This window comes from Schistocerca americana, chromosome 2 (genome assembly GCF_021461395.2).
Source record: "Schistocerca americana isolate TAMUIC-IGC-003095 chromosome 2, iqSchAmer2.1, whole genome shotgun sequence".
NCBI lineage: Eukaryota > Metazoa > Arthropoda > Insecta > Orthoptera > Acrididae > Schistocerca > Schistocerca americana.
Window position 1 is genome coordinate 549863571 of NC_060120.1, and position 27090 is coordinate 549890660.

Sequence of the window (27090 nt, forward strand, 5' to 3'; positions counted from 1 at the left end):
TATTGATTATTTATGTTATGTTAAAACTGTGCCTCTGTCCACGATAGGCAGGCAGTTACAGCTTGTGCCAAACTTGAAAATCGGAGCTAATAGTATTACTTTCAGTCCTTATTGTCGCTGGACACGGAATGTCTGCTCGGAAGAAGAAGTTATGGGCTTGGAGCGCCACTGACCTCTTCAATGAGACATCTTTGCATTAAAACACGCATCCCGTCGACGGCGAGATCGTCAAGGAAAGAGCACACAGGCTCGTGTAGAGTAGAGATGTCGTAGGAAATCAGCCGCCACCATTTCAAATGAACTGTCCCGCATTTTGTCATAAGCTATAGAAAACTTCGGAAAGCCAAAATTAGGAGTAGTCTCTCGTTAACGAGTCCACTGCCGCAACGACTGTAGCTCCTCAATTGGTCTAGTACGATAAAATCACAGAGAATCAGAGTCAGAACGTCCTGATGGAAATTTGAATCCCAGTCCATCCTGATGAAATTTGAGTGCCATTAACACTGCAACACGCGCCTAAATATAATTAGGCCCACTGTCTTTGCGCACACAAACTGGACTGTGTGTAAAGTACTGAGCTCAAAATAGTCTCTAATTCCATGACGTACACAGATCAGCCGACATATTTTGAAGAAGATTTCATAGAAAACTGATAAACAATAGATGTAAGCTAAATGGTGGCCTTTCAAAACAAGACAGAATGATGGAAATATGTGTTTGATATCATATGAGTATATACAGCGAGTAGCAATTTGTGAATCCCTACGCAGTTGCTGTATTTCATTTTTAGTGACAGATGAAGGAGATTCGTAGTCGATTCGAGTAACATCCCCTGCTGTTTTATATTAGATGGAAAGATGTTGTTCCTTTTCATTACTCAGGCAGCTTTACGTGAACCTTTGTGTGAGATCAGTTTCTGCCTTCCGGTCTGCCTTTCACCAAACCACCACACCGTATAGAAGGGATGCCAGTAATTTACGCTAGTGCGGTTGCAGTCTGTTCAAAGGCTGCTGATTCTAAACCTTGTCATGGAGGCAATTTTCATCATCACCACTTTGTCGATCAAGGAAGACACTTAGTTGTAGTATAGTGGTAGTTGTAGTTGTAGTTGTAGTATAGTTACCCGCCAGAGGTTGGCACAGCAGACAATTTGTAAAATGATAATCCACGAGTCCTGAGCTCGCGTCTTTCTGCAAAACGTTTTTATTTTAAATTTTTTACGTTACTTGCGCTACAAAGAAACCGAAATAACGTTGAATACAAGGTATTTATTGATATTTTTATAAAAGGCACGATAAGGATAGGTTAACGAAAATTTAGGATTGCAAATAAGTTTCCAGGGAGGGATCGTAAAGTTGTCGCGAGAACTTTGTAAATAAAATTAGATACTTTCGTTATTTTACAGTTGTAACTTAGACGTGCTGAGGTGATGGTCATAGTAAATACAGAGGAAGCATCTAGTACACGATATAAACGCTATACTTCTATAATTACATGGTGTAATTAATGTTTTGATGGAAAACCCTACTTGCTTTACATTTATGAAAGGTTCTCTGTCATCGCACAGAGTGTCAGCAAACGATGCGTCCATGCGTGGCGCATCATTTAACTCATATTGGCAATGGAATGCATTTTGACGCTGTCTTCTCGAGATGTGACTTCTTTCTCTCTAACAATTGAGATAAGAGCAGTTTAGAAACTTTTAGTCACATTCTTTACCTGAGAATAAAAATAGGCATCGCAGGGTTACACTGTCACCTGCAATTGGAGAGCGGGAATATCAATTTTATACAGCATGATAGCAGTCCTCCTTCAACTTTAAAAATCTCGTCTTATAACTGTAATACGTTTTTCCTCCTCAAGACTCAATTAATAGAAGAAATTTTCTCTCCTGCATGGTAGCCTTGATCACATCAGTCAAAAAATGTTGTGTAGGGTTCCCGTTGCCCAAATTTTAACAAAGTAATGACTAAATTCCAGTATTTGATACGTATCCATCTATCAAGTTTCCCTTTTTCTTTCTTTTTCATGCACTTTACGAAAAGATAATAAATACAATACGTTAAGGATTATTTACGTTTATTTCGAGTGTAAGTAAAGTAAAATATGAGATGAAAAATAAAGACTCCTCACAGCGAGTCGATCCCACAATCCTTGGATTAGCTCCCTACAATATTTGTTTTTGGTGGTCTTTCTTTCGATCTGTTTCTACGTTAGCTTTACGTCAGCAGTTCTGTAGGGGTGTCACGTAACACCTTTCAAAATATGTCGAGAAGAAGTTCATTCATGCTTTTGTGTTATTATTATTATTACTGATGGTTGTCGGCCCGCGGTCAAAACGCGCTGAGCTTCAGTGTCAACCGCTGCCTGGGAACAACGCTAACACAAAGCGCTCATGTGTCACCCGCCCCGCACCATAGCTTTTTTTTTAATGCTTGGTCAACTGGAGGTCCAGTTTCTGCACGTTAATTTTTAGCCTAGCGCTGCATATACCACAAACTGGGACGAAATCGTTGACGACAGAAGGTCAGGTTCCCTTTTAAGTCCGTGCCATGCGTAAAGGCAGATTGCCACGTTATTGACGATCCGTCCAAATGGTGGAGACACTGGTGTCGACGAGGAGCTTCGAATTGTTCTAGACTAGTGAATTCAAATGTGGCTCCCTGGATTCCTTACGTCCGCAGTCTTCCGTAACATACATGCACTGTACCACATGGCACAAGCACTAAGCGCGGTCCTCCACAAGGCACAGGCACACATTCTGCCCTCTGTAACGAGACGATGGCACACTACCGTAATTCATGATTCCCGAATTGCTGTGAGCGCTCGGTTTGTAAATGGGTGTCTGTCTTGGAGTTTGATCCATCTTGCGTGCTTTATCTATCTACCTACCTTCTTTGGTGCCGAAACATTAATCTTTATTTGTTCACACAAATACAATAAGGACTAGGTGATTCCTAGTTGAATATAAACAAACAAGTGAGCCTCTGATGTTTTTATTTATTTCGATTTCAAATACCCAGCGACTGGTGTAGAGTTGGTGCTAGTCAAATTAATTTTTTTCGCTATCACTACTGTATCAAAATCTTCGCAAAGAAAGAGGTGTACTTACAGTGTTTTTAATGCAGTTACGCTTCTAAATACGTTGTTTCCAACGTTCCTGATGAAATTGTTACTCAGATCTCTGAAACAAGAAAAGAAACGAAAATTAACGCCATTATTTACAATTAAATGTAACGATTTCAATTTATAGTGATAACAAATTATTTGCAACGAATAATTGATACAGCGGGTCTTTCCATAATATACAAATAACCTCCCATCGGGCGTGCCTTGTCAAACTGATACACGCTCGATGAAATTTTCTGTCAGTAATTTGCAACATTCGACGGCAGTGACGCCTTCTCGTTATCAGCTTCCCTTCTCGGAACCCTTTTCCTTGGCATATGCTCCGGTGTTGGAGGGACTGCGGTGTTACGAGGGTATGTGGTGATAACTCAGTTATTTTTTTATCATCATATTCTACCAAGTAGTGCAAAAATACTTCGCAATGAAAAATGAATAATTTTCTGAAACGCTAATTAAATCGTTTGTCAATACCAAGTATGAAACTAGTACTTTGCACCTGATTGCATATTTTTATAGAAGCTTTATTCTTTTCGGTGGAGTACATTTTTTGGTAGGTGTATATAATGAGACATGCAATCTCTTCGACCCAAAATGTGTTGAATATATCCAAAAGGTGTTGTTCGAAGTGGCAAATAAGTAATTCAAAAATGACCTTGAAGACGAAGTAGTTAGAGAGGGTGATGACGTTGTTCGTCCTATTGTTGAGTACTGCTCATCAGTATGGGACCCTTACCAGGTTGGATTAATAGAAGAGATAGACATGATCCAGCGAAAAGCAGCGCGATTCGTCATGGGGACATTTAGTCAGCGCGAGAGCGTTACGGAGATGCTGAACAAGCTCCAGTGGCGGACACTTCAAGAAAGGCGTTACGCAATACGGAGAGGTTTATTATCGAAATTACGAGAGAGCACATTCCGGGAAGAGATGGGCAACATATTACTACCGCCCACATATATCTCGCGTAATGATCACAACGAAAAGATCCGAGAAATTAGAGCAAATACGGAGACTTACAAGCAGTCGTTCTTCCCACGCACAATTCGTGAATGGAACAGGGAAGGGGGGATCAGATAGTGGTACAATAAGTTCCCTCCGCCACACACCGTAAGGTGGCTCGCGGAGTATAGATGTAGATGTAGATGTAGAGTTCCACAGGCAGACTCAGAAACAGAGGTAGACGACAGTGATGATCGTGAGGAAGTACTTGGAAACAACCATTATTATTTTGGAAGGAACAAAGCGACAAAATAGAACAAAGTTCCACTGCAGCGAGGATACGTTTGGCACGCTGGAATTGCCTCAGAGATGACTTTTCCATTATCGTAGTTCTGTACACAAATCAGTTTAGTTACTGAAAGCTTCATGTTAACGCCATTACATGTGGTTGAATTGAGAAACTTCGTTTTTAGCTTCTGTACAGATTAAGTGTAGAGGTTCTTTGGGTATCTCATGTGGGTAGTAATTAAAAATTTCGCATCATAATGAACATAAAATTTTACCAATACATCATGCGGTGCCTTAAATTTGACAGTCGTAGGTCTATCAATTAAATGAGACAGACCAGGTAATAGCGATCCAGAAGATACACTACTGGCCATTAAAACTGCTACACCAAGAAGAAATGCAGATGATAAACGGGTATCCATTGCACAAATATATTATACTAGAACTGACATGTGATTACATTTTCACGCGATTTGGGCGCATAGACCATGAGAAATCCATACCCAAAAGAACCACCTCTAGCCCTAATAATGGCCTTGATACGCCTGGGTATTGAGTCAAAGAGAGCTTGGATGGCGTGTACAGGTACAGCTGCCCATGCAGCTTCAACACGATACCAGAGTTCATCAAGAGTACTGACTGGCGTATTGTGACGAGCCAGTTGCTCGACCAACATTGACCAGACGTTTTCAATTGGTGAGAGATCTGGAGAATGTACTGGTCAGGGCAGCAGTCGAACATTTTCCGTACAGGACCTGGAACATGCGGTCGTGCATTATTATGCTGAAATTTAGGGTTTCGCAGGGATCGAATGAAGCGTAGAGCCACGGGACGAAACACATCCGAAATGTAACGTCCACTGTTCAAAGCGCCGTCGATGCGAACAAGAAATGACCGAGACGTGTGACCAATGGCAACCCATACCATCACGCTGGGTGAGACGCCGATATGGCGATGACGAATACACGCTTCCAGTGTGCGTTCACAGCGATGTCACCAAACACGAATGCGACCATCATGATGCTGTAAATAAAACCTGGATTCATCCGAAAAAATGACGTTTTGCCATTCGTGCACCCAGGTTCGTCGTTGAGTACACCATCGCAGACACCTCTGTCTGTGATGCAGCGTCAAGGGTAACCGCAAACATGGTCTCCGAGCTGATAGTGCATGCTGCTGCAAACGTCGTCGAAGTGTTCGTGCAGATGGTTGTTGTCTTGCAAACGTCCCCATCTGTTGACTCAGGGATCGAGACGTGGCTGCACGATCCGTTACAGCCGTGCGGATATGATGGCTGTCATCTCGACTGCTAGTGATACGAGGCCATTGAGATCCAGCACGGCGTTCCGTATTACCCTCCTAAACCCACCGATTCCATATTCTGCTAACAGTCATTGGATCTCGACAAGCGCGAGCAGCAGTGTCGCGATACAACAAACCGCAATCGCGATAGGCTACAATCCTACCTTTATCAAAGTCGGAAACGTGATGGTACGCATTTCTCCTCCTTAGACGAGTCATCACAACAACGTTTCACCAGGCAACTCCGGTCAACTGCTGTTTGTGTATGAGAAATCGGCCGGAAACCTTCCTCATGTCAGCACGTTGTAGGTGTCGCCACCGGCGCCAACCTTGTGTGAATGCTCTGAAAAGCTAATCATTTGCATATCACAGCATCTTCTTCCTGTCGGTTAAATTTCGCGTCTGTAGCACGTCATCGTCGTGGTGTATCGATTTTAATGGCCAGTAGTGTATATTTTATACTTGTACAGAACTGTCATTCCTGCATTCTCGGAGGAAATGTGCCAGTATATGAGAAGCCGGAAGGATTCCATGGAGTTATTGTTTTCGCTTATACACGAGAGCTATCACTTTTGAATTTCCGATCGGTTGCAAAATGGAAACACAGTGAAGAGCAAAAATGTTTTATTTACAACATTTAGATACACCTTCCAGCAACTTTTCTGTGTAGTCGCCAATCAAACTTACACATTTATCGTAGCGTTGTATGGATCTCCCCGTACGCTCGCCACAAAAGGCAGCCCCTCGTGCTGACCGCCACTTGTCTACTCTGGTCTGCAGTCCGTTGTCTGTGCCAAAATAATGTCCTTATAGGCAGTGGTTAATGTGATCAGAGAGATGAGAGTCAGAGGTAGCCAAGTCTAGGGTGTATAGCGGGTGATCAAACACCTCCCATCGAGCACGCTGCAGGAGCATCTTTCTTACACTGGAGCGTGCGCCCGACTATTGACATGAAGAAGGGAACTCATGACCAGGATTAGAGGTGTAAGTTTCAAATGAAAAAGGGAAGGGAAAAGGTGCTCATATAAGGTAAAGAAAGGGACAAAAGATACTGGTATATTCAACGATTTCTCTTTTTCTATTCCAGTTTGTGGAATTACAAACAAGTACCTCAAATTATCATTCATCAAATGAAGGAAAAACCATGAAGCAGACAAATAGCTTCTCTAAATATTTAAAAGTAAATCTGTTTCTCTTAAGAGATAGAACGACATTAGAGATGCTAAAGCGTCTTTCGACACCAACGAAACCAGTGGAGCAAACATTGTATTCACTCGGAGTGGCAGCTCTGCAGATGTGGCAAATTCCTCAATATCTGGATTGTTCTGCAGACTACACTCAAGTTTGTCTTTGGAACTATTCCCTCACGGAAGTAAAAATATCCGATTGTTTATCCTTTTCCAAACATTTTTCTTCTAATCGTCTAATGACTGCAGTCAGGTATTTGTAGCTATAGACACAATATAGTTCTCTCTGCAAACTACATACACTATGTGATCAAAAGTATCCGGACACTCCAAAAAACAAACGCTTTTCATATTCTAGGCATTGTGCTGCCACCTGCTGCCAGGTACTCCATATCAGCGACCTCAGTAGTCACTAGATATCGTGAGAGAGCAGAATGGGGCGCTCTGCGGAACTCGCGGACTTCGAACGTGGTCAGGTGATTGGGTGTCACTTGTGTCATACGTCTGTACGCGAGATTTCCACACTCCTAAATATCCCTAGGTCCACTGTTTCCGACGTATTAATGAAGTGGAAACGTGAAGGGACACTTACAGCACAAAAGCCTACAGGCTGATCTCGTCTGATTACTGGCAGAGACCGCCGACAGTTGAAAAGTGTCGTACTGTGTAATAGGCAGACATCTATCCTGACCATCACACAGGAATTGCAAACTGCATCAGGATCCATTCCAAGTACTATGACAGTTAGGCGGGAGCTGAGAAGTCTTGGATTTCATGGACGAGCTGCTGCTCATAAGCCACACATCACGCCAGTAAATGCCAAACGACGTCTCGCTTGGTGTAAGGAGCGTAAACATTGGACGATTGAACAGTGGTTGGTTGGTTGGTTGTTTTGGGGGAAGAGACCAAACAGCGAGGTCATCGGTCTCATCGGATTAGGGAAGGATGGGGAAGGAAATCGGCCGTGCCCTTTGAAAGGAACCATCCCAGCATTGGCCTGGAGCGATTTAGGGAAATCACGGAAAACCTAAATCAGGATGGCCGGACGCGGGATTGAACCGTCGTCCTCCCGATTGAACAGTGGAAAAACGTTGTGCGGATTGGTGAATGACGTTACACAATGTGGCGATCAGATGGCAGGGTGTGGGTATGGCGAATACTCGGTGAACGTCATCTGCCAGCGTGTGTAGTGCCAACAGTAAAATTCGGAGGCGGTGGTGTTTCGGTGTGGTCGTGTTTCTCATTGGAGGGGCTTGCACCCCTTGTTGTTTTGCGTGGCACTATCACAGCACAGGCCTACATTAATCTTTTAAGTACCTTCTTGCTTCCCCACTGTTGAACAGGAATTCGGGGATGGTGATTGCATATTTCAAGACGATCGAGCATCTGCACGATCTGTGGCAGAGTGGTTACACGGCAGTAATATCCCTGTAACGGACTGACCTGCACAAAGTCCTGACCTGAATCCTATAGAACACCATTGGGATGTTATGGAACGCCGTCTCCATGCCAGGCCTCACCGACCGACATCGAGACCTCCCCTCACTGCAGCAATTCGTGAAGAGTGGGCTGCCATTCCCCAAGAAACCTTCCAGCACCTAATTGAACGTATGCCTGCGAGGGTGGAAGCTGTCATCAAGGCTAAGATGGAGATCACCCCGAACTCGTAAGTCATTTTCAGCCGGATACTTTTGATCACATAGTGTATTTTCTCCGGTAACAGCGGCAACAGAAGTTGCTCTGCCTTGGAAACTGCTAGGTGCGTCGGCTGGATCCAAAGGAAGCACAGATTCTCTAATTTTGTCAGAATTCTCACACAACATAGCAGCACACTGAAGCCAAGATCCCCAACGAGTAATGACCAAGAAATTTGGAAGGGGCAGGCAAGTGGTTTCCCTGTAGGCAACAACAAGTCCCAGAGCTTTCAGTAGTATCTTCTTCAGGGCAGAGATGAAATGACTTGCGATGTCGTATGCGTTCCTCACGTATTCACAAACCCTGTGAAGGGCATGAACCAAGCGTGGTACGTGCTTCAACTTAGGAAATAAAGTTTTAAATTGGTTAAGAGCTGAAACCATGTATGGAGCCTGGTATAACCATAAGAAGAAGTTTTTCAATCTCGATAACTGCAGGCCAGAGCTTTTGGCAGAAGTCCATAATTGATTGCATTATTGTACTGGCATTGGTATTTTGCAGCTCATACATTTTTAACGACATGGACTTAACTTTCTCCCCTGCAAAAGAAAAAACTAAATTGCTCAAAACGTATCGTTCCATTGAGCCTATGGTTTCATCCACAATGATTCCCACATTGCAATCAGATACTTTCTCCTTGATTATTTGCATGGTTTCTTGGTAAACAGATTCCATGCATTTTTTCTTAAAGTGCTCTAATCTTCGTGAATTTCTCAAGACATCCCATGAAGGCTGCATGGTTCACCTTATTGAGTGAAATTCCTGCTCGTGTAAAGGCTGCCCACAAATCAATGTTTAATTCCTTCAAATTTCGGCTTTTTGAAGAACCCTTTTGAAACGCATTTCCTAATAGATGTTGTCGCTGTTTGTTTGCTTGAAGAGTCTTCTTCATTTGATGGTAAGAGCTGGAAATATGTTGTGTGATACGATCTCACTGGTGTTTTTCATCTAAACAAATTCCTGAATCGCAATTAGTACAGTGCATAACATTACCATCAATGTCTACGAAATCTTATTTGAATTCCTGAGCCAGAGCAATAAATCGGGCGCTGGACACCTTTGATATGATAAAAATCTAGTAGTACACTCTTTTTGTAATGTAACAAAGAGCTAACACCACTTCACTTGCTGACTTAATGCGACTCTCCCACAACACTCTTGCGTCCACTCGCTCACTTGCCGTCCAGAGTCTCCTTTATAGCACTGCGACAATTATCAGAATGTTCTCAGTAATATTGGAAGTACAGTCTCAGCGATTTCTAGTACACACATCAAAAAAGATTTTGTATCACCTCGGTTCCGAGAGTTGCATGTTGTACCACCATACAGCGAGACCTTCAGAGGTGGTGGTCTAGACTTCTGTACACGCCGGTACCTCTAATACCCAGTACCACGTCCTCTTTCATTGATGCATGCCTGTATCCGTCATGGCATACTATCCACAAGTTCATCAAGGCACTGTTGGTATAATATTGTCCTACTCCTTAATGGCGATTCGGCGTAGATCCCTCAGAGTGGTTGGTGAGTCACGTCGTCCAAAAACAGCCCTTTACCATCTATGCCAGGCATATCCGACAGGGTTAACGTCTGGAGAACATGCAGGCCACTCTAGTCGAGAGATGTCGTTATCCTGAAGGAAATCATTCACAAGATGTGCACGATGGGAGCGCGAATTATCGCCCATGAAGAGGAATGCCTCGTCAATATGCTATCAATATGGTTGCACTATCGGTCGTAGAATGGCATTCACGTATCTTACAGACGTTACAGCTCCTTGTATGACCACCAGCGGCCTACGTCGGCCCCACATAATGCCACCCGAAAACAGCAGGGATCCTCCACCATGCTGCAGTCGCTGGACAGTGTGTCTAAGGCGTTCAGCCTGACCGGGTTGCCCCCAAACACATCTCCGACGATTGTCTGGTTGAAGGTGTATGTGACACACATCGGTGAAGGGAAGGTGATTCCAATCCTGAGCGGTCCATTCGGCATGTTGCTGGGCCCATCTGTACCGCGCTGCATGGTGTCATGGTTGCAAAGCTGGACCTCGCCATGGACGTCGGGAGTGAATTTGAGCATCGTGCAGCCTATTGCCCACAGTTTGACTAGTAACATGACGTCCTATGGCTGCACGAAAAGCATTATTCAATATGGTGGCGTTGCTGTCAGGGTTCCTCCGAGTCATAATCCGTAGGTAGCGGTCATCCACTGCAGTAGTAGCAGTTGGGCTGCCTGAGCGAGGCATGTCATCGATAGTTCCTGTCTCTCTGTGTCTACTCCATATCCGAACAATATCGCTTTGATTCTCTCCGAGACGCCTGGACACATGCCTTGTTGAGAGTCTTCATGGCACAAAGTAACAATGCGGACGCGATCGAACCGCGGTATTGACCGTGTAGGCATGGTTGAACTACAGACAACACGAGCCGTACACCTCCTTCCTGGTGGAATGACTCGAACTGATCGGCTGTCGGAACCCCTCCGTATAATAGATGCTGCTCATGGATGGTTGTTTACATCTTTGGGCGGTTTTTTTTTTAAGCTATGGGACTTAGCATCTGTAGTCATCAGTCCCCTAGAACTTAGAACTACTTAAACCTAACTAACCTAGGGACATCACACACATCCATGCCCGAGGCAGGATTCGAACCTGCGACCGTAGCGGTGACGCTGTTCCAGACTGAAGCGCCTAGAACCGCACGGCCACACCGGCCGGCTTGGGGGGGTTTAGTGACATCTCTGAACAGTAAAAGGGACTGTCTCTGTGATGCAATATCCTTAGTCAACGTCGATCTTCAGGAGTTCTGGGAACCGGAGCGACCCAAAACTGTTTTTTTGATTGTAGTTTCGAACAGAATCCATTGTCAGTTCTCGGAGCTACACGGTTGCGATTACTGCCGTCTCTGCGTGACCATCCTCCGCCCCACGAGAACAGATGACGTCTCTCACGGTAATAAGCTCACATTCACGAACAGCAGGCTACTGATTTTGTTGGGATAGAATCACTCACTGTCAGATGCTTTATTTCAAGCAACTGTATAGTTTTAGAGGGGTTTTGTCCAAGATACAATTATTTTACATTGTTTCAGGTGTGCTTTCAACACTCGGGTGACATTTGCTGAAAGAATGAGGTTTGCTGTTTACACGTACACACCAAGCTGAGGAGACTTTAACTGAAAGTTAAATATCTTATGTTGATTAGAAATCTTGTATAATAAATTGGAATGAAAGTTAAAAGAAGAAAGGGAATAATGGGATTATGACCATGGTTCGGGGAGAAAAGGGAATAAAAGCCACAATTAGAACAGTGTATCTTTCCAAACAGCTTTAATTTACCCTAAGAAAATAGGGGCGCACGTAAAAATCCTAACCCTGCTCAAGACATTACGTTATCTGGATTGCATGGCAGACCCCCTCAGCAGGCACTTCACACCTGGTGGGAGACTCTTGATCATCTAATGACCTTTACATGCTCACTGTGCGCTCACAACTGAAAAACGTGATGAGACGCGATCCATGAGCATTCTAGATACCCTGTGCAACACACCACCAAAAAGCTTCACAGGACTTTCACTGTGGTTTACATTTCGTGAACAATGTGAAAAAAACCAAACAAATGTTGTATAGAGTGTGTGCTCTCATGGATTCTCAGGTATCTTATTATTTGGACATATACGTTACGTTACAACCAGAAGGTTGCAGAACATAAGTGACGAATCTTCGAATGTTATTCTGCGAATGTGTGTACCTACTCGTATTTACAATACAGGTGGAAATGCAACGGCAGACAACCGATTTAGCTGTATCAGTTTGTTAGAAGAGGAAGAAAAAACTCTTGTCTTCTATGACGATAATAAAGTTAAGTGTGAAAAGCCTCTGGAGTTTATTTCCAATAAAGAAAGGGCGGTCCACTGATCACTTTTGGCTTCAAGAAAGGCTGTATTGTTGCCTACGTTTTACTCCTTCACATATTATTCATTGACGTTTACGGTTACTGATGGTCCATCACATAGTTAATTATGTGGACCCAGTTTTGCATTAAAATTTTTGATAGTTGTACGGAAAATATTTTTGTTATGTCCTAGTATGCACATACGATTTTATAGCTGAATAAAACATTTTATTCAAAACGTTAGATTGAGAAGTTAGAAGAACTTAATCTAAGATTATTTGATTTCTAATCCTTTTGATTGACTGACTCCATAAAGCATCTCCAAATGAACACGTAGCCTCTGCCTTATGACTGTCTTTTGTGCCACTGTATACTAATTGCTATTCTATTCTGATTTAATGTTAGTTCATGTATCATTTTATGTGTGTACGTATTTTATTTCATTTACACCTTGTAGTTGTACTACTACTACTACTACTACTACTACTACTAAAATATAGCTATTAGTGTTGAAGTAGTACCACTACACGGTGTAAATGAGATACAATAAACACACACGCAAAATGATACATGTAATTACATTAAATTAGAATGAAATATTGATTAGAATAGAAGGAGATGCATGTGATTTCGTCTTTTTATAGGAGCTTTATTCATTTTGGTAGGATACGTTTGCTCACGGCTGGATACAGCGAGAGGTATAATCTCCTCGACCCATAACGTGTCGAAGATCCAAAAGAAGTTGACTGAATTGGCATAAATCTGTCGATAATCAATCTGCTCGCAAAAATATCTAGGTACGTGATTTCTGGTAATATTTGCATTGTGCAGTCTTATGATCAGGTCTCCCTGCAGTTTCCCTTTTAGTATACGTAGAGTGTCTTCTCCGAAGCTATAGCAAGCTTGTTTTTCAGGCTCCACCTGCTCACCCTGTGTAGAATGCCACTAGGTTTTGGTTTCCAGTTCTCTTCTTGAGTTAGTACACAACAACCAACAGATCATTAGCGTATGTGGCAATCCCGTCAGTGTTTGTGTCCCCATCCATTTCTGTTTGGATGGGTTCGATGGAAAGATCCCAACCGAGGGGCAGACGAACTTAAACGTGCGGGAGCCCCTTTGTGATTACCTTGATCACTTTCAGTTAACCCATTCGGCGTTCAACCATTCTATTTTTACAGTAGTCTAGTACATCATTGTATGGAGTTGTTAGTACCTGCGGTTTCCACAGTTTAGTGAACATCGCAGGTTACCAGAGGATACCGAATGCCTCAGCGATGTCCCCATGCATGGTCATTACGTACTGCCAGCTGATATTGTCTGCTAATTCAAGGGACCGGTTAATTGCATCGTCACTCGTCTTAATTTCGAAGGACTCATTTGGCTAGGGCTGAACCCTAGGGGCCGCCTGTGATCCCGGACCCTAGCCAAGGCGTTGATGAAGCAAATTAGTCTATACAGTTTCACAATGGCTGGATCATTGTCTTCTGTTATCTTGATCTTGATGATCATTGCATTTGCTAAGTTCCATGCTGCAAGTCTTCCCAGTCATAGAGCTGCATTTATTACCTCAGATAGAGATGGGAAAATCTGTGGAGTTGCTCGTTCAAGGGTCTCTGAGTGATTTTCACCTGGGCCTGGTGATTTCTCAAATATTTATTTTGCTACAGCTAGCACTACCTCTCACTGCACAAATGAGCGATTGACGGTCTCAATCACGTATTCTGTTCGTATTAGAGGTCGATCTCCATTCCGATTTATAGGATGATTTGAATTAAACTCTCGCTACTTGACAAGGCCCCCATGAAAAACCATATATAACAGGACAATGAAAGATTGTGGAAACATGTGTAAGGACATGTGGCAAAGAAATAGTGAATACACCATGGTGAGAAACATACTAATTTTATTGTGAGAGAATAACATTTGTTAAATGCATGCACAGCTACATTCCTGGTTACAACCACATCTCAGTTCTGCATCCACGACAGTCTGGAAGCGGAATATAGACTGCTCTGCTGCTTCCGAAGCGTCTCAGGTGAGATGTTGGCTACCTCCCTCGCTATGCTCATCTTGTACCTCCAACATGTGTTGGTGTCTCGTTGATAAACCCTAACTTTCAGGTAACCCCACAACCAGAAAACACATGGGTTCAAACCTGGTGATCTTCATGACGGCGCAATTTGGAACAATCGGCCAGTGATTCGCTAAACTGTCACTGAGGAGACATTATTGGTAAACGCTTTGTGCATGTGGGCGGTCACTTACTCAGAAGTTTCACATCTATCCGTAGCCGTCGTTGGGCCCTGACATTTACAGCCGATGGTGCACCATTGTTGCCTCGGCGCCGGTTTTGGTTACTGCCATTTTGCCATGCACATTGTACTTTAAACTCTGGGGCGGAGAACAGTTTGAAAACTTAGCCGTTTGGAAAATGCTTCGACCCTTGTCCGAAAGTCAATGATTATGCCGTTTTGGACATCAGCTAATTCCCTACGTTTCCGCATTACGACAGCGACTGCACTGTTTTCCGCGTCCCTCCGACAGACCTTGTGTACCCACCGTTGTTAGTGCTGCCACCCGGCGTCTGTGGGTGGTTATTGCACGTTGACATCGAAAATACGCTGTTGTCACAGTAACGTGACTAAACAATTTATTTTTCCGTCGAGACTGGATAAAGTGGTGAAAGTTTAATTATGACCACCCTATGCTTCATCCCTGTGTGAAATCTCCGTCATCCCGCCTTTGTCATCAGTGTGTACGCTGCTCCTCAAAACTTTTCGCTTAATTGTCTTTGAACATACTCGTCCCAGTGGCGTTTCTTTGTCTGCATCATTAGGTCCTTGTATTGATGCTTCACCTCACTGAACTGATCGTCGTGTATGGTCTTTCTACCTGTTACTGGTCTGTGGTAGTGGTTCCTGAAACCGTTTTGAGTTTATTGAGTTCGTTCCACCACGATTATTCACTTTTACTGTTATCTGCTGCCTCCAGATTGTGAAACACTGTCCATCGGCACAAAGTCCTGTATTATCTGCCCTGTTGCTACATGTGCGGCGTGGACCCTCCTTTTTAATTATGTAAATGAGTTTTTCACTCTGCAGCGGAGTGTGTGCTGATATGAAACATCCTGGCTGATTTGAAGTGTGTGCCGGCTAGCGACACGAACTCGGGACCTTTTTATTTTCTTTCTCCTAGGTAGGACAGGACGTAACGGTGGAAGTAAAGCTGTAAGGACGGGTCGTGAGCCGTGCTTTGATAGGTCAGTTGGTAGAACACTCGCTCGTGAAAGACAGAGGTCCCAATTTCGTGTCTCGGTGCAGCACACAGTTTACATATGCCAGGAAGGTTCATATCAGCACAGACTCCTCTGCAGAGTGAAAAATTCAGTATCAAATCTTACTCTAGGCAGTGGCTATGCCGTGTCCCCATAATACCCTTTCTCGCAGGAGTCCTAGTCCCGCAAGTTTCACATGAGAACTTCGGTGAAGTTAGGAATGTAGGAGATGAGACACTGGCGGAAGTGAAGATGTGAGGAGGAGTTGTGAGTCGTATTTGCGTGGCTCAGTTGGTATAGCACGTGTAAACGAAAGGCAAAGGTCCCGAGTATTTACAGACTTTTTGTGTGTATCTTGTCATTAATGCAATGTCTTTGTGTAACTGTTCGTGATGGTTGCCGTATTGTTGATACATGCTACGATGATTAACGTTTTCTGTCTGGCATTTTCTACAGGTCTGTCTGTCCATTACCTGTGCAGAAAAACCTCATCAGAGAACTGCACATAAGTTGACGCTATTCCCACGAATCATTCCATTTACGTACTTTCACCCTAACTACGCGGTCAGAGTAGGGCTGTGACATCTTTTTCAGAGTCCACCGCCTGTTAACTAATATTAACGCAGCTTTTGGAGCGGTCCCTCCAGTCATCGCTGTTGCGTTGTTTGCGAGACCAACCAGCCATCAGTTCGCTGTGTACGGCTCATGCAAGCACACCAAGTCCAGGGATTCCTCGCCGGCGATCTTTTCTAGCTCTGCATTCACAACAGTACTTATCTTAGCATTTAGTTTTGTTATACTGCAGACAGATGTACTGGGAGAATGTAAAAAGTTTTAAGTTTAGCCCAGCCAGTGCCAAGCCGCACTAAGATGGGCTCATGTGCAGTGCCGCAGCTGGATTGACAAACAGGCGGAAGAGCAGATTCAGCAAATATCGTGGCACACAACCGAGGTCCTTGCCACACAGCGCTCGAGCGAGTTTTCTGAATCGCCAATTCAGCAATATGACCTCGCTGTCAAGAGAACGTGACATAATAATAACATGCAAGTCTTACACAAGATTGTCTTTCTTGCGGATGGCATTGCAGAAACGCCAAGCTGAATAGCTGAAAGCCATAGCTGAGACACAAATGTTGCAGTGAAGAACACTGACAAACCCAGAAAACAAGGCTACACTACATTCACTCATCCATGCCAAGACATAATATCCATGCTTCTGACTTGAACTACGAGCCCCTCTACGTTTAAACTGTAGTGAGCCGATTTCGAGGCAGGACCTGTGATGTGCTGACTGCCATTCGCAAGATGACTACTACCTTTGAGATTGCAGCTGGACTGGTCTGCTGGACTTAGCCTTTGTAAGCTGTCGATGTGAATATGGGCCTGCCGGAGTGGCCGAGCGGTTCTAGGCGCTACAGTCTGGAGCCGCGCGACCGCTACGGTCGCAGGTTCGAATCCTGCCTCGGGCATGGATGTGTGTGAAGTCCTTAGGTTAGTTAGGTTTAAGTAGTTCTAAGTTCTAAGGGATTGATGACCTCAGAAGTTAAGTCCCATAGTGCTCAGAGCCATTTGAACCATTTGTGAATATGGAGCCTTCAAGCACTAGCTTACTGGAGAAAAAACTGATAGTGCTTGAATCATTATGAATCACTATCAAGCTCTCACTGCTGCACCTTAACGATTATCTGTGAGGATACGGCCCTCCTCTGGTGGAGAAGCGATGACGTATCGCTGCCCCACCATCACCAACAGTGCAGAGTTGCTGGAAGCTTACTCGAACAGTTCCTTCGATGTCCAAGCGTGTGCCCTAGTCAAAAGCGTCGTCGCACTTTCGATAAACACTGACAGACGAGTAATAACTACCACCAGCTGGGCCAGCTTCCCTGGATGGCGACGCCCCTCCGGCGTTACTTGCTGTGGCCTCGCCGACGGCGTCGAGAGACTGTTGAGCTGGGTTCATCTGCACATTCCACTCCTGCATGCTGCGTTCTCCGCCCTTCTCGCTGCTGTCACGAAAAAGACGATCCAATCATAAAACCATAGCTAATAAATGTATAAATCACTAACGCTGTCTCATTAGGACCCAGGGTTCCTGACGGGCCTCTACCCCTGTGTTCCACATTCCGGCATCCCACATCCGAATGGATCAAAGCCCACCGACCCTTACAGTCGGAACAGTTTCACATGTGCTTGGTGGAAACAAGACATTTGATACCCGTCCTGATCGTTTCGAAGACTATGCACCCTTGCTCCCTCACAAGGCGTCTATACACTTGTTCCCCTCTTGAAATCTGCCGAAGGGGTTCAAGCAGTAAGCAGGCATTAGTCGGGAGATTTTCAGCCTTTAAGATCATTCAGCCTAAAAGCATACTGTACCCTCTTTTGAGAGCATTTTGCGTGGTTTGAAACGCTGTACTGTTTAAAAGATGTCTCGCTGTTCCAGTCAGTTAATGTACTAGTTCTCCTCTAGGATCTCGTAATCACAGAGATAGTTTTGTTCGATTTTGTGTCCACTTGTTCGCCGGCTGGCGTGGCCGAGCGGTTCTAGGCGCTACAGTCTGTAACCACGCGACCGCTACGGTCGCAGGTTCGAATCCTGCCTCGGGCATGGATGTGTGTGATGTCCTTAGGTCAGTTAGGTTTAAGTACTTCTAAGTTCTAGGGGACTGATGACCTCAGAAATTAAGTCCCATAGTGCTCAGAGCCATTTTTTGCCTACTTGTTCAGTTTCTTTCTTATTTGCATTTGGTCGATGTCTGGATTTGTGTATTGTGTCGTTCAAGGTCTGCTCTACCTGACTCTCTGCACCTGCTTGGTGCTGTTATCAGCCAATAGTAGCGAATAGTAAAAAAAAAATTTATTCGGTGCTGGTTCCTAATGTACCTTTCCATTTGTTATCATTTGTTAAAGTTTAGTAACTGCTGAAGGAGTACATACGTGCAGTAAGGAAAATGAAATTAAATGAAGGCTGTTGTAATACAACGCAATGAGCAGAAGAAAAATGACTTCCAAAACTTGCAGGAAGCATTCGTGATTGTGTCTCGCATTATACATTCAAGTAATAGGACTGTTACTGCTATTAATCAATTAATCATCTTCTCAGGTTGACAACGCAACATTACTTCACATTACTTCACTGTACAATTACAGGGTATGAAGTTTGGGGTCACTGAGGGTCGCAGCAATCTGGAATACAAGAACTGAGGCGAAGAGTTCGGAATGGTGTCGACTTTCAACGATCAACGGCTCGAGGTGTCGCCCTACAATGTCAGTATAGGATTTTGTGCAAATTCAGCCTGAAAGCATACTGTACCCTCTTTTGAGAGCATTTTGCGTGGTTTGAAACGCTGTACTGTTTAAAAGATGTCTCGCTGTTCCAGTCAGTTAATGTACTAGTTCTCCTCTACGATCCCGTAATCACAGAGATAATTTTGTTCGATTTTGTGTCTACTTGTTCGCCGGCTGGTGTGGCCGAGCGGTTCTAGGCGCTACAGTCTGGAACCGCGTGACCGCTACGGTCGCAGGTTCGAATCCTGCCTCGGGCATGGATGTGTGTTATGTCCTTAGGTTAGTTAGGTTTAACTAGTTCTAAGTTCTAGTGGACTGATGACCACAGATGCTAAGTCCCATAGTGCTCAGAGCCGAGCCCCCTACAATACTTGGCTAACTTATTTCCCATTCTCTAAATTTCTTTCTGTGTGACCTATGATACAGCAATTAAAGGACCTTTGAACGTCCACGAAATGTTTGATTCTCACTGCCTGGAAGTCCATGTATACTCACTCCATTTGGAGGAGAACGTAGTGAACTTTAGGACCGGCTTTAATGGATGTATTGGAGCCTTTTGTCCTTTGACCTTATTTAAATGGTAGCCAGACCTTTCTCGTGAACTCTTCATCTAGGTCGTCACTGAAGTTCATTTCGTATAATTCCTCGTACAAGTCGCCATCAGAAAACGCTGTCGGTATTTTATATACCACTAGCCTAACACGTGGAGAAGAAAAGACGACATCAGAAATGCAGCTTGTGTCAAGAAGTAAGGGTTCAAGAAACAAGGATTTTGCACTCACACAGTAAAAAAATAAAAAAAAAATACTGACAATGTATCGTTGCCGACAATATATCCTTACAAAGAGTCCATCTCCTATATGCACAACCTTTTCGCTCTTTCTGCGGTAAAATTCCTCACTTTTTTCCATACTCCGGTAGTGATAATGGGACAATTCACTGATAAATATTTCTATATTCTATTTTTGTTTTGCTCATATGCCATCATGGTCTTTCTGTAAAGGTAACTGCCATTTATAATGTGTTTAATTACTATAAAAAATGTGAATAAGCGATGATCAGCTTGATACACCGCATCCAATGTCACTGCTGGGAAGCCCGCGCCAAATGGAGGGTTAAATAGAGACTTGTTTTTAAGGGCTAACGAGACAAAATCGTTTTAGATTCAAAGCATCTAAATTAAATTCGCGAAGATTTTATTGCCTGTTTGATGAAGAGAGCTTGACACTTCATGATAAATAGTTTTCAAAATGCACATGAGGCAAACATGAAATGTACTAAAACTACACTCCTGGAAATGGAAAAAAGAACACATTGACACCGGTGTGTCAGACCCACCATACTTGCTCCGGACACTGCGAGAGGGCTGTACAAGCAATGATCACACGCACGGCACAGCGGACACACCAGGAACCGCGGTGTTGGCCGTCGAATGGCGCTAGCTGCGCAGCATTTGTGCACCGCCGCCGTCAGTGTCAGCCAGTTTGCCGTGGCATACGGAGCTCCATCGCAGTCTTTAACACTGGTAGCATGCCGCGACAGCGTGGACGTGAACCGTATGTGCAGTTGACGGACTTTGAGCGAGGGCGTATAGTGGGCATGCGGGAGGCCGGGTGGACGTACCGCCGAATTGCTCAACACGTGGGGCATGAGGTCTCCACAGTACATCGCTGTTGTCGCCAGTGGTCGGCGGAAGGTGCACGTGCCCGTCGACCTGGGACCGGACCGCAGCGACGCACGGATGCACGCCAAGACCGTAGGATCCTACGCAGTGCCGTAGGGGACCGCACCGCCACTTCCCAGCAAATTAGGGACACTGTTGCTCCTGGGGTATCGGCGAGGACCATTGGCAACCGTCTCCATGAAGCTGGGCTACGGTCCCGCACACCGTTAGGCCGTCTTCCGCTCACGCCCCAACATCGTGCAGCCCGCCTCCAGTGGTGTCGCGGCAGGCGTGAATGGAGGGACGAATGGAGACGTGTCGTCTTCAGCGATGAGAGTCGCTTCTGCCTTGGTGCCAATGATGGTCGTATGCGTGTTTGGCGCCGTGCAGGTGAGCGCCACAATCAGGACTGCATACGACCGAGGCACACAGGGCCAACACCCGGCATCATGGTGTGGGGAGCGATCTCCTACACTGGCCGTACACCACTGGTGATCGTCGAGGGGACACTGAATAGTGCACGGTACATCCAAACCGTCATCGAACCCATCGTTCTACCATTCCTAGACCGGCAAGGGAACTTGCTGTTCCAACAGGACAATGCACGTCCGCATGTATCCCGTGCCACCCAACGTGCTCTAGAAGGTGTAAGTCAACTACCCTGGCCAGCAAGATCTCCGGATCTGTCCCCCATTGAGCATGTTTGGGACTGGATGAAGCGTCGTCTCACGCGGTCTGCACGTCCAGCACGAACGCTGGTCCAACTGAGGCGCCAGGTGGAAATGGCATGGCAAGCCGTTCCACAGGACTACATCCAGCATCTCTACGATCGTCTCCATGGGAGAATAGCAGCCTGCATTGCTGCGAAAGGTGGATATACACTGTACTAGTGCCGACATTGTGCATGCTCTGTTGCCTGTGTCTACGTGCCTGTGGTTCTGTCAGTGTGATCATGTGATGTATCTGACCCCAGGAATGTGTCAATAAAGTTTCCCCTTCCTGGGACAATGAATTCACGGTGTTCTTATTTCAATTTCCAGGAGTGTATATTATAATCTTATGGCCAATTACTTACAATGTTTCCAGTTTAGGCATTCCATTCAAAGCTCCGTCTGCAAGGTAGAATATGTGGTTGAAAGACAGGTCACTGAAACAGTAATTTTCAAATTTATCAAACAACTGCGGTCCTTATTTCTTAGTAACAATCATTTTATGAAATGGTAATATTCAAGAAAGCTTAGAAAGCTTATACAAAAATAAGATATTTTATGTGCTGGTGTCACTTGTGATCCGTCTGTTCTGTAATCATGTGTTGTTTGTTGATGATATTACTTAGTTTTCTAATCACGTGTTGTTTGTTGATGATATTACTTACTTTTAATTCCTCTGTGTCATTTAGTTTCAACAAAAAGCAATTGAAGACAGTGTTCTTGATTTGATAGAGAATAATACACCACGACGTGAATATGTGCACTGGACTCGGGAGCGAGTATATCTCATAAACCGTTGACAGTTTCAGCCGTACATTATCGAGGATTATGCTGTTTGTAAGAGACAAGCCTGCGGCGTCTATACTGAAAACTATACTGTCATACCGACAGAGGCCAATTTCGGCTTGGAGTGTTCTTCTAGAGCACTGACTTATTCCCTGCTTAAAATACGTTGGAAACTAATTATCAACCAGAGTAGTGTGAAATTGTAATTCTGCACTTTTTAAGATTCTCTAGTGCTATTGTAACATTTCCCTTGCGGCGGGGAGGCTCCTATGTTTTGGGTATATTAAGTTATTTACCAGCTTATTTCCCGGAATTAGCTATTATTATACCTGCCTCGTGCAGCTAACACTTCACCAGCTGTTGTCAGAGCAGCACGTTTTCGTTATTTTGCTCGAGTGGTCGAATTCAAAACGCGTTCAGCTTATTATAAATATGTCAACAGCGGGCGCCATCCCGGAAAGCAGCTGCAATATTTGTTTCTGGAATTGACCGCTACGTAACTTAGAAAGTCTTTTTATTTTGTTCCGCGTAGGGGTGGCTATTCATTAGAAAAGTTTTTGCAGACAACAGGTTCACTAATTGCTCGAATTCTAAATTATATTCAAATTAACGAAAAGTGTATGTACACTTACGGAAGTTCCACTATATGTTTCACATTGCTTTGGCAACACAATACAAATCTCCTTTCACGAAACATTCTGTCGTTGGCACTGAAACAGCATGTCTGCTACGGAAATGATGCTTTCATCAAATTATTGATTCTACCAATGCCTTCTAATTCCACACTTTTAGTCTAATTCAGAAACTGACAATGGGTAACATAGATCAAATTCCAGCGCTCCCTTACTCCTAGACCTCGATTATTCCTTTCGAACATGCTGTTCTCAGTTAAACTCGATGTCGTCCACCTCATGTCCGAATTCCATACACCTAAGCCTTTTGATAACTTCTTGCCTACGACTGTAGAAAACACAGCATGACAATCATTGCCCACTCCCTTCCCTTCCCAGCTGTGGTCTCCGGCAAAGTAAAGCGAATAACACATGTAGCAGAGTTCGATATGATCTGCAATGGTACACCAGAATCTGAGTCCGTTCCATCATTCTCTTATTGTGATTCAAGTTCCGTGGTCCGTCAATATTACTCCTGTCCTACACATCGCGAGCTTGGCTTTGACGTGGAATGATGTTTGTACTTTCTAGAACATAAGCAGTTTTCTTGGGTAGAAGCCGAACTGTTTTGCCAAGCATTCCGCCTGGCATTGCTTCCCGTAGAAAACCGTTTCATCAATCCAGATTTTTTAACTAGAAATTCCACTGATATCTCTTCTTTCAAGCCACCGTAATCATTATACCGTAGCAAATAAGTTTAAAGTACCCTTTCTTCTACATTATTGATTCGTAATTAATGTTCATCTCATATTTGCTTTAACTGGTTGCTCTCCCATTAGGCAGTGTTGCACAATAAGATGTGAAAACGTTTAGATGTGACTTGAAGATGTTACACTGGTGCTTGCGATGATAATGAAATTTTTATGGTAACATCCTTACAAAGAACGCAGCAAGATACGTTTCTTAATTACCAGACTGTGTGCGAATATATTATATTACGTGTTTATCTATGGTATCTAAGAATGAAGTTATGATACGATACGTTTTACTTTATGTTGCAGCTTGTAAACTGTTTTATGATAGACTTAGCCATAATAAATTACCAGATGATGAACGAAAGACTTATACGCGCAGTCCTGTGTTCTGATAAATAATGGAAACACGAGTTAATAATACTGCATCAGTGGTTGCAGAACATAACCAGGTAGCTACATTTTCGTCACAGTCACGGAGAAACAAGAGTCAATAGGGGTCGTGGCATTTCTCATTCAGTCTATTTCAGTTTCCTATTCTTGTCTAGAAATATCTTTCAACGGAGACACTAGAATACAACGGAACTGATGTCCCACACGGGAAAAGGGTTGCTTGTTTCGGCAGTGGATTCCGCCTGTTTCGGGAGAGACTAATGAGGAATTTTTCGTACCGACTGTTATTTATGTGTATGGAATACGTTTTATTTCGAAAGTATAAACAGGAATGTTACTCATATTCAGTTTCTATGTCTCATTTCCATTATCTGCTTGTTCAATTGACAACTAAAACGTAACTAACGTTTAAAGGCAGACGTTTATGTTACATTTAGGGAGAGATACTTACAGGGCGACGAGACTTCTGAGCCCAACGAAGGCGTTGCGAGATATGTTGCGTATCCTCTGGTGTTTCAAGTCCCTGTGAAAAAGTAAGTTCAGATACATAAAAGAGCGAAACTCAGTCTGTAATTGTGCTATGTTCTAATATTGCGACATGGAGTATGATTACATTTCCGAACCTCAATTGCTGATTTTTTTGCATATTTCTCTTATTTTATCCTGTTTTACGAGTAAAAAGGGCATTAGTGTTGTAGTTACATTGTCTCCGCGTCAGGACGTCAGCAGAAGGATAGAGGTGCTTTCAGCGTCATACTATTGTGCTCAGCTCCAAATAAATGTTAAAATTATTCTCTTTTTCTGTACTTACGAAATGATATTTTGATACCCTATTGTCTTCCACGCAGCAACTTCACTGACATTCAGGTCGTCCGGCCCCAATAATCAGTCACAATCTAGATTGACATCCCTTGTCTTAATAGACATCGTTGATAAGTTTTGCTATTTCAGCACCTTATTTCAGACGAAACAGTTGCACTCTACAAGTCAGAAAAACAAATTGCAATGGCAAAACCTGTTTTCAACGAAATAAGACCACTATTACTGAAGTTGTTTAGCAGAGAAAATGAAAAGAAAATCGTCGTATGGTTCAAATATGTGATGTTTCAAAAATAGTTTTACAAACTCTGGGGACACGTTTCTCACAACAAAGCAAGAAAAAAAATTCACATAAATATATATCTTAAAATTCTTAGTTTTTTACTGATTATTGAAAACTGACGTTTAATGATTTTCCAGATACACAGCAAAAATTTCACTTATCTATGAACCCGATTGACTCAGTGTATCCCAGATCCCATTGTGTTGTAAGGTAGGTTTGTTTACATTCGTCGAAGAAGTGGCAGATAGCAGCGCAGGGTAAGTGACCGTGGCATGTGGTACATCTCCAAGCTCAATACGGAGGATATTTCACGAAGCACCTTATGTGTACGTATAATTTTCATCGTTTGCAGAGCTTTTCGCCTGCCCGTCACCCTTCACGGTAGTATCCGTTGTCTGTCTCTTCATTTTTGTTTACAGACACGGCAACGTTTTGAAGAGCTGGAATAATGAAATTCCTTCAACCAACACATATGGGCCGATCGCAGTCCTCAATGCTACAGTGTAGGCTAGACATCGGCATAAGATTAAAGTATGCTCTGGAATTGTAGGTGACTGTTTGGTAGGGCCACACTTTCTCCCAGCACGCTACACAGGTGCTGTCTACAGGGACTTAATTCAGATCACCCTAGAAAGTGAGCACCCTGCAAATAAGAGGATCCTTGTGGTTTATGTATGATGGATCTGCAGCACATTTCAGTGTTCGATATGCTCTGGCTGGTACAGGGTGTTTCAAAAATGACCGGTATATTTGAAATGGCAATAAAAACTAAACGAGCAGCGATAGAAATACACCGTTTGTTGCAATATGCTTGGGACAACAGTACATTTTCAGGCGGACAAACTTTCGAAGTTACAGTAGTTACAATTTTCAACAACAGATGGCGCTGCAAGTGATGTGAAAGGTATAGAAGACAACGCAGTCTGTGGGTGCGCCATTCTGTACGTCGTCTTTCTGCTGTAAGCGTGTGCTGTTCACAACGTGCAAGTGTGCTGTAGACAACATGGTTTATTCCTTAGAACAGAGGATTTTTCTGGTGTTGGAATTCCACCGCCTAGAACACAGTGTTGTTGCAACAAGACGAAGTTTTCAACGGAGGTTTGATGTAACCAAAGGACCGAAAAGCGATACAATAAAGGATCTGTTTGAAAAATTTCAACGGACTGGGAACGTGACGGATGAACGTGCTGGAAAGGTAGGGCGACCGCGTACGGCAACCACAGAGGGCAACTCGCAGCTAGTGCAGCAGGTGATCCAACAGCGGCCTCGGGTTTCCGTTCGCCGTGTTGCAGCTGCGGTCCAAATGACGCCAACGTCCACGTATCGTCTCATGCGCCAGAGTTTACACCTCTATCCATACAAAATTCAAACGCGGCAACCCCTCAGCGCCGCTACCATTGCTGCACGAGAGACATTCGCTAACGATATAGTGCACAGGATTGATGACGGCGATATGCATGTGGGCAGCATTTGGTTTACTGACGAAGCTTATTTTTACCTGGACGGCTTCGTCAATAAACAGAACTGTCGCATATGGGGAACCGAAAAGCCCCATGTTGCAGTCCCATCGTCCCTGCATCCTCAAAAAGTACTGGTCTGGGCCGCCATTTCTTCCAAAGGAATCATTGGCCCATTTTTCAGATCCGAAACGATTACTGCATCACGCTATCTGGACATTCTTCGTGAATTTGTGGCGGTACAAACTGCCTTAGACGACACTGCGAACACCTCATGGTTTATGCAAGATGGTGCCCGGCCACATCGCACGGCCGACGTCTTTAATTTCCTGAATGAATATTTCGATGATCGTGTGATTGCTTTGGGCTATCCGAAACATACAGGAGGCGGCGTGGATTGGCCACCCTATTCGCCAGACATGAACCCCTGTGACTTCTTTCTGTGGGGACACTTGAAAGACCAGGTGTACCGCCAGAATCCAGAAACAATTGAACAGCTGAAGCAGTACATCTCATCTGCATGTGAAGCCATTCCGCCAGACACGTTGTCAAAGGTTCGGGTTATTTCATTCAGAGACTACGCTATATTATTGCTACACATGGTGGATATGTGGAAAATATCGT

The 27090-nt window shown here is 44.0% G+C and overlaps 1 protein-coding gene across 1 annotated transcript in view; it reads right to left on the bottom strand.

Annotated features, from left to right (window-relative positions):
- The window catches only part of LOC124594160 (G-protein coupled receptor GRL101-like), a 356496-nt gene that overhangs the window by 140583 nt on the left and 188823 nt on the right, over positions 1-27090 (bottom strand). The window contains exons 18-20 of the mRNA XM_047132516.1: positions 24359-24430; positions 21731-21802; positions 3113-3184 (exon numbers count right to left, since the gene is read on the bottom strand). Coding sequence (XP_046988472.1) covers positions 3113-3184; positions 21731-21802; positions 24359-24430 — 216 coding nt within the window. The remainder of the gene's footprint in view (positions 1-3112; positions 3185-21730; positions 21803-24358; positions 24431-27090) is intronic.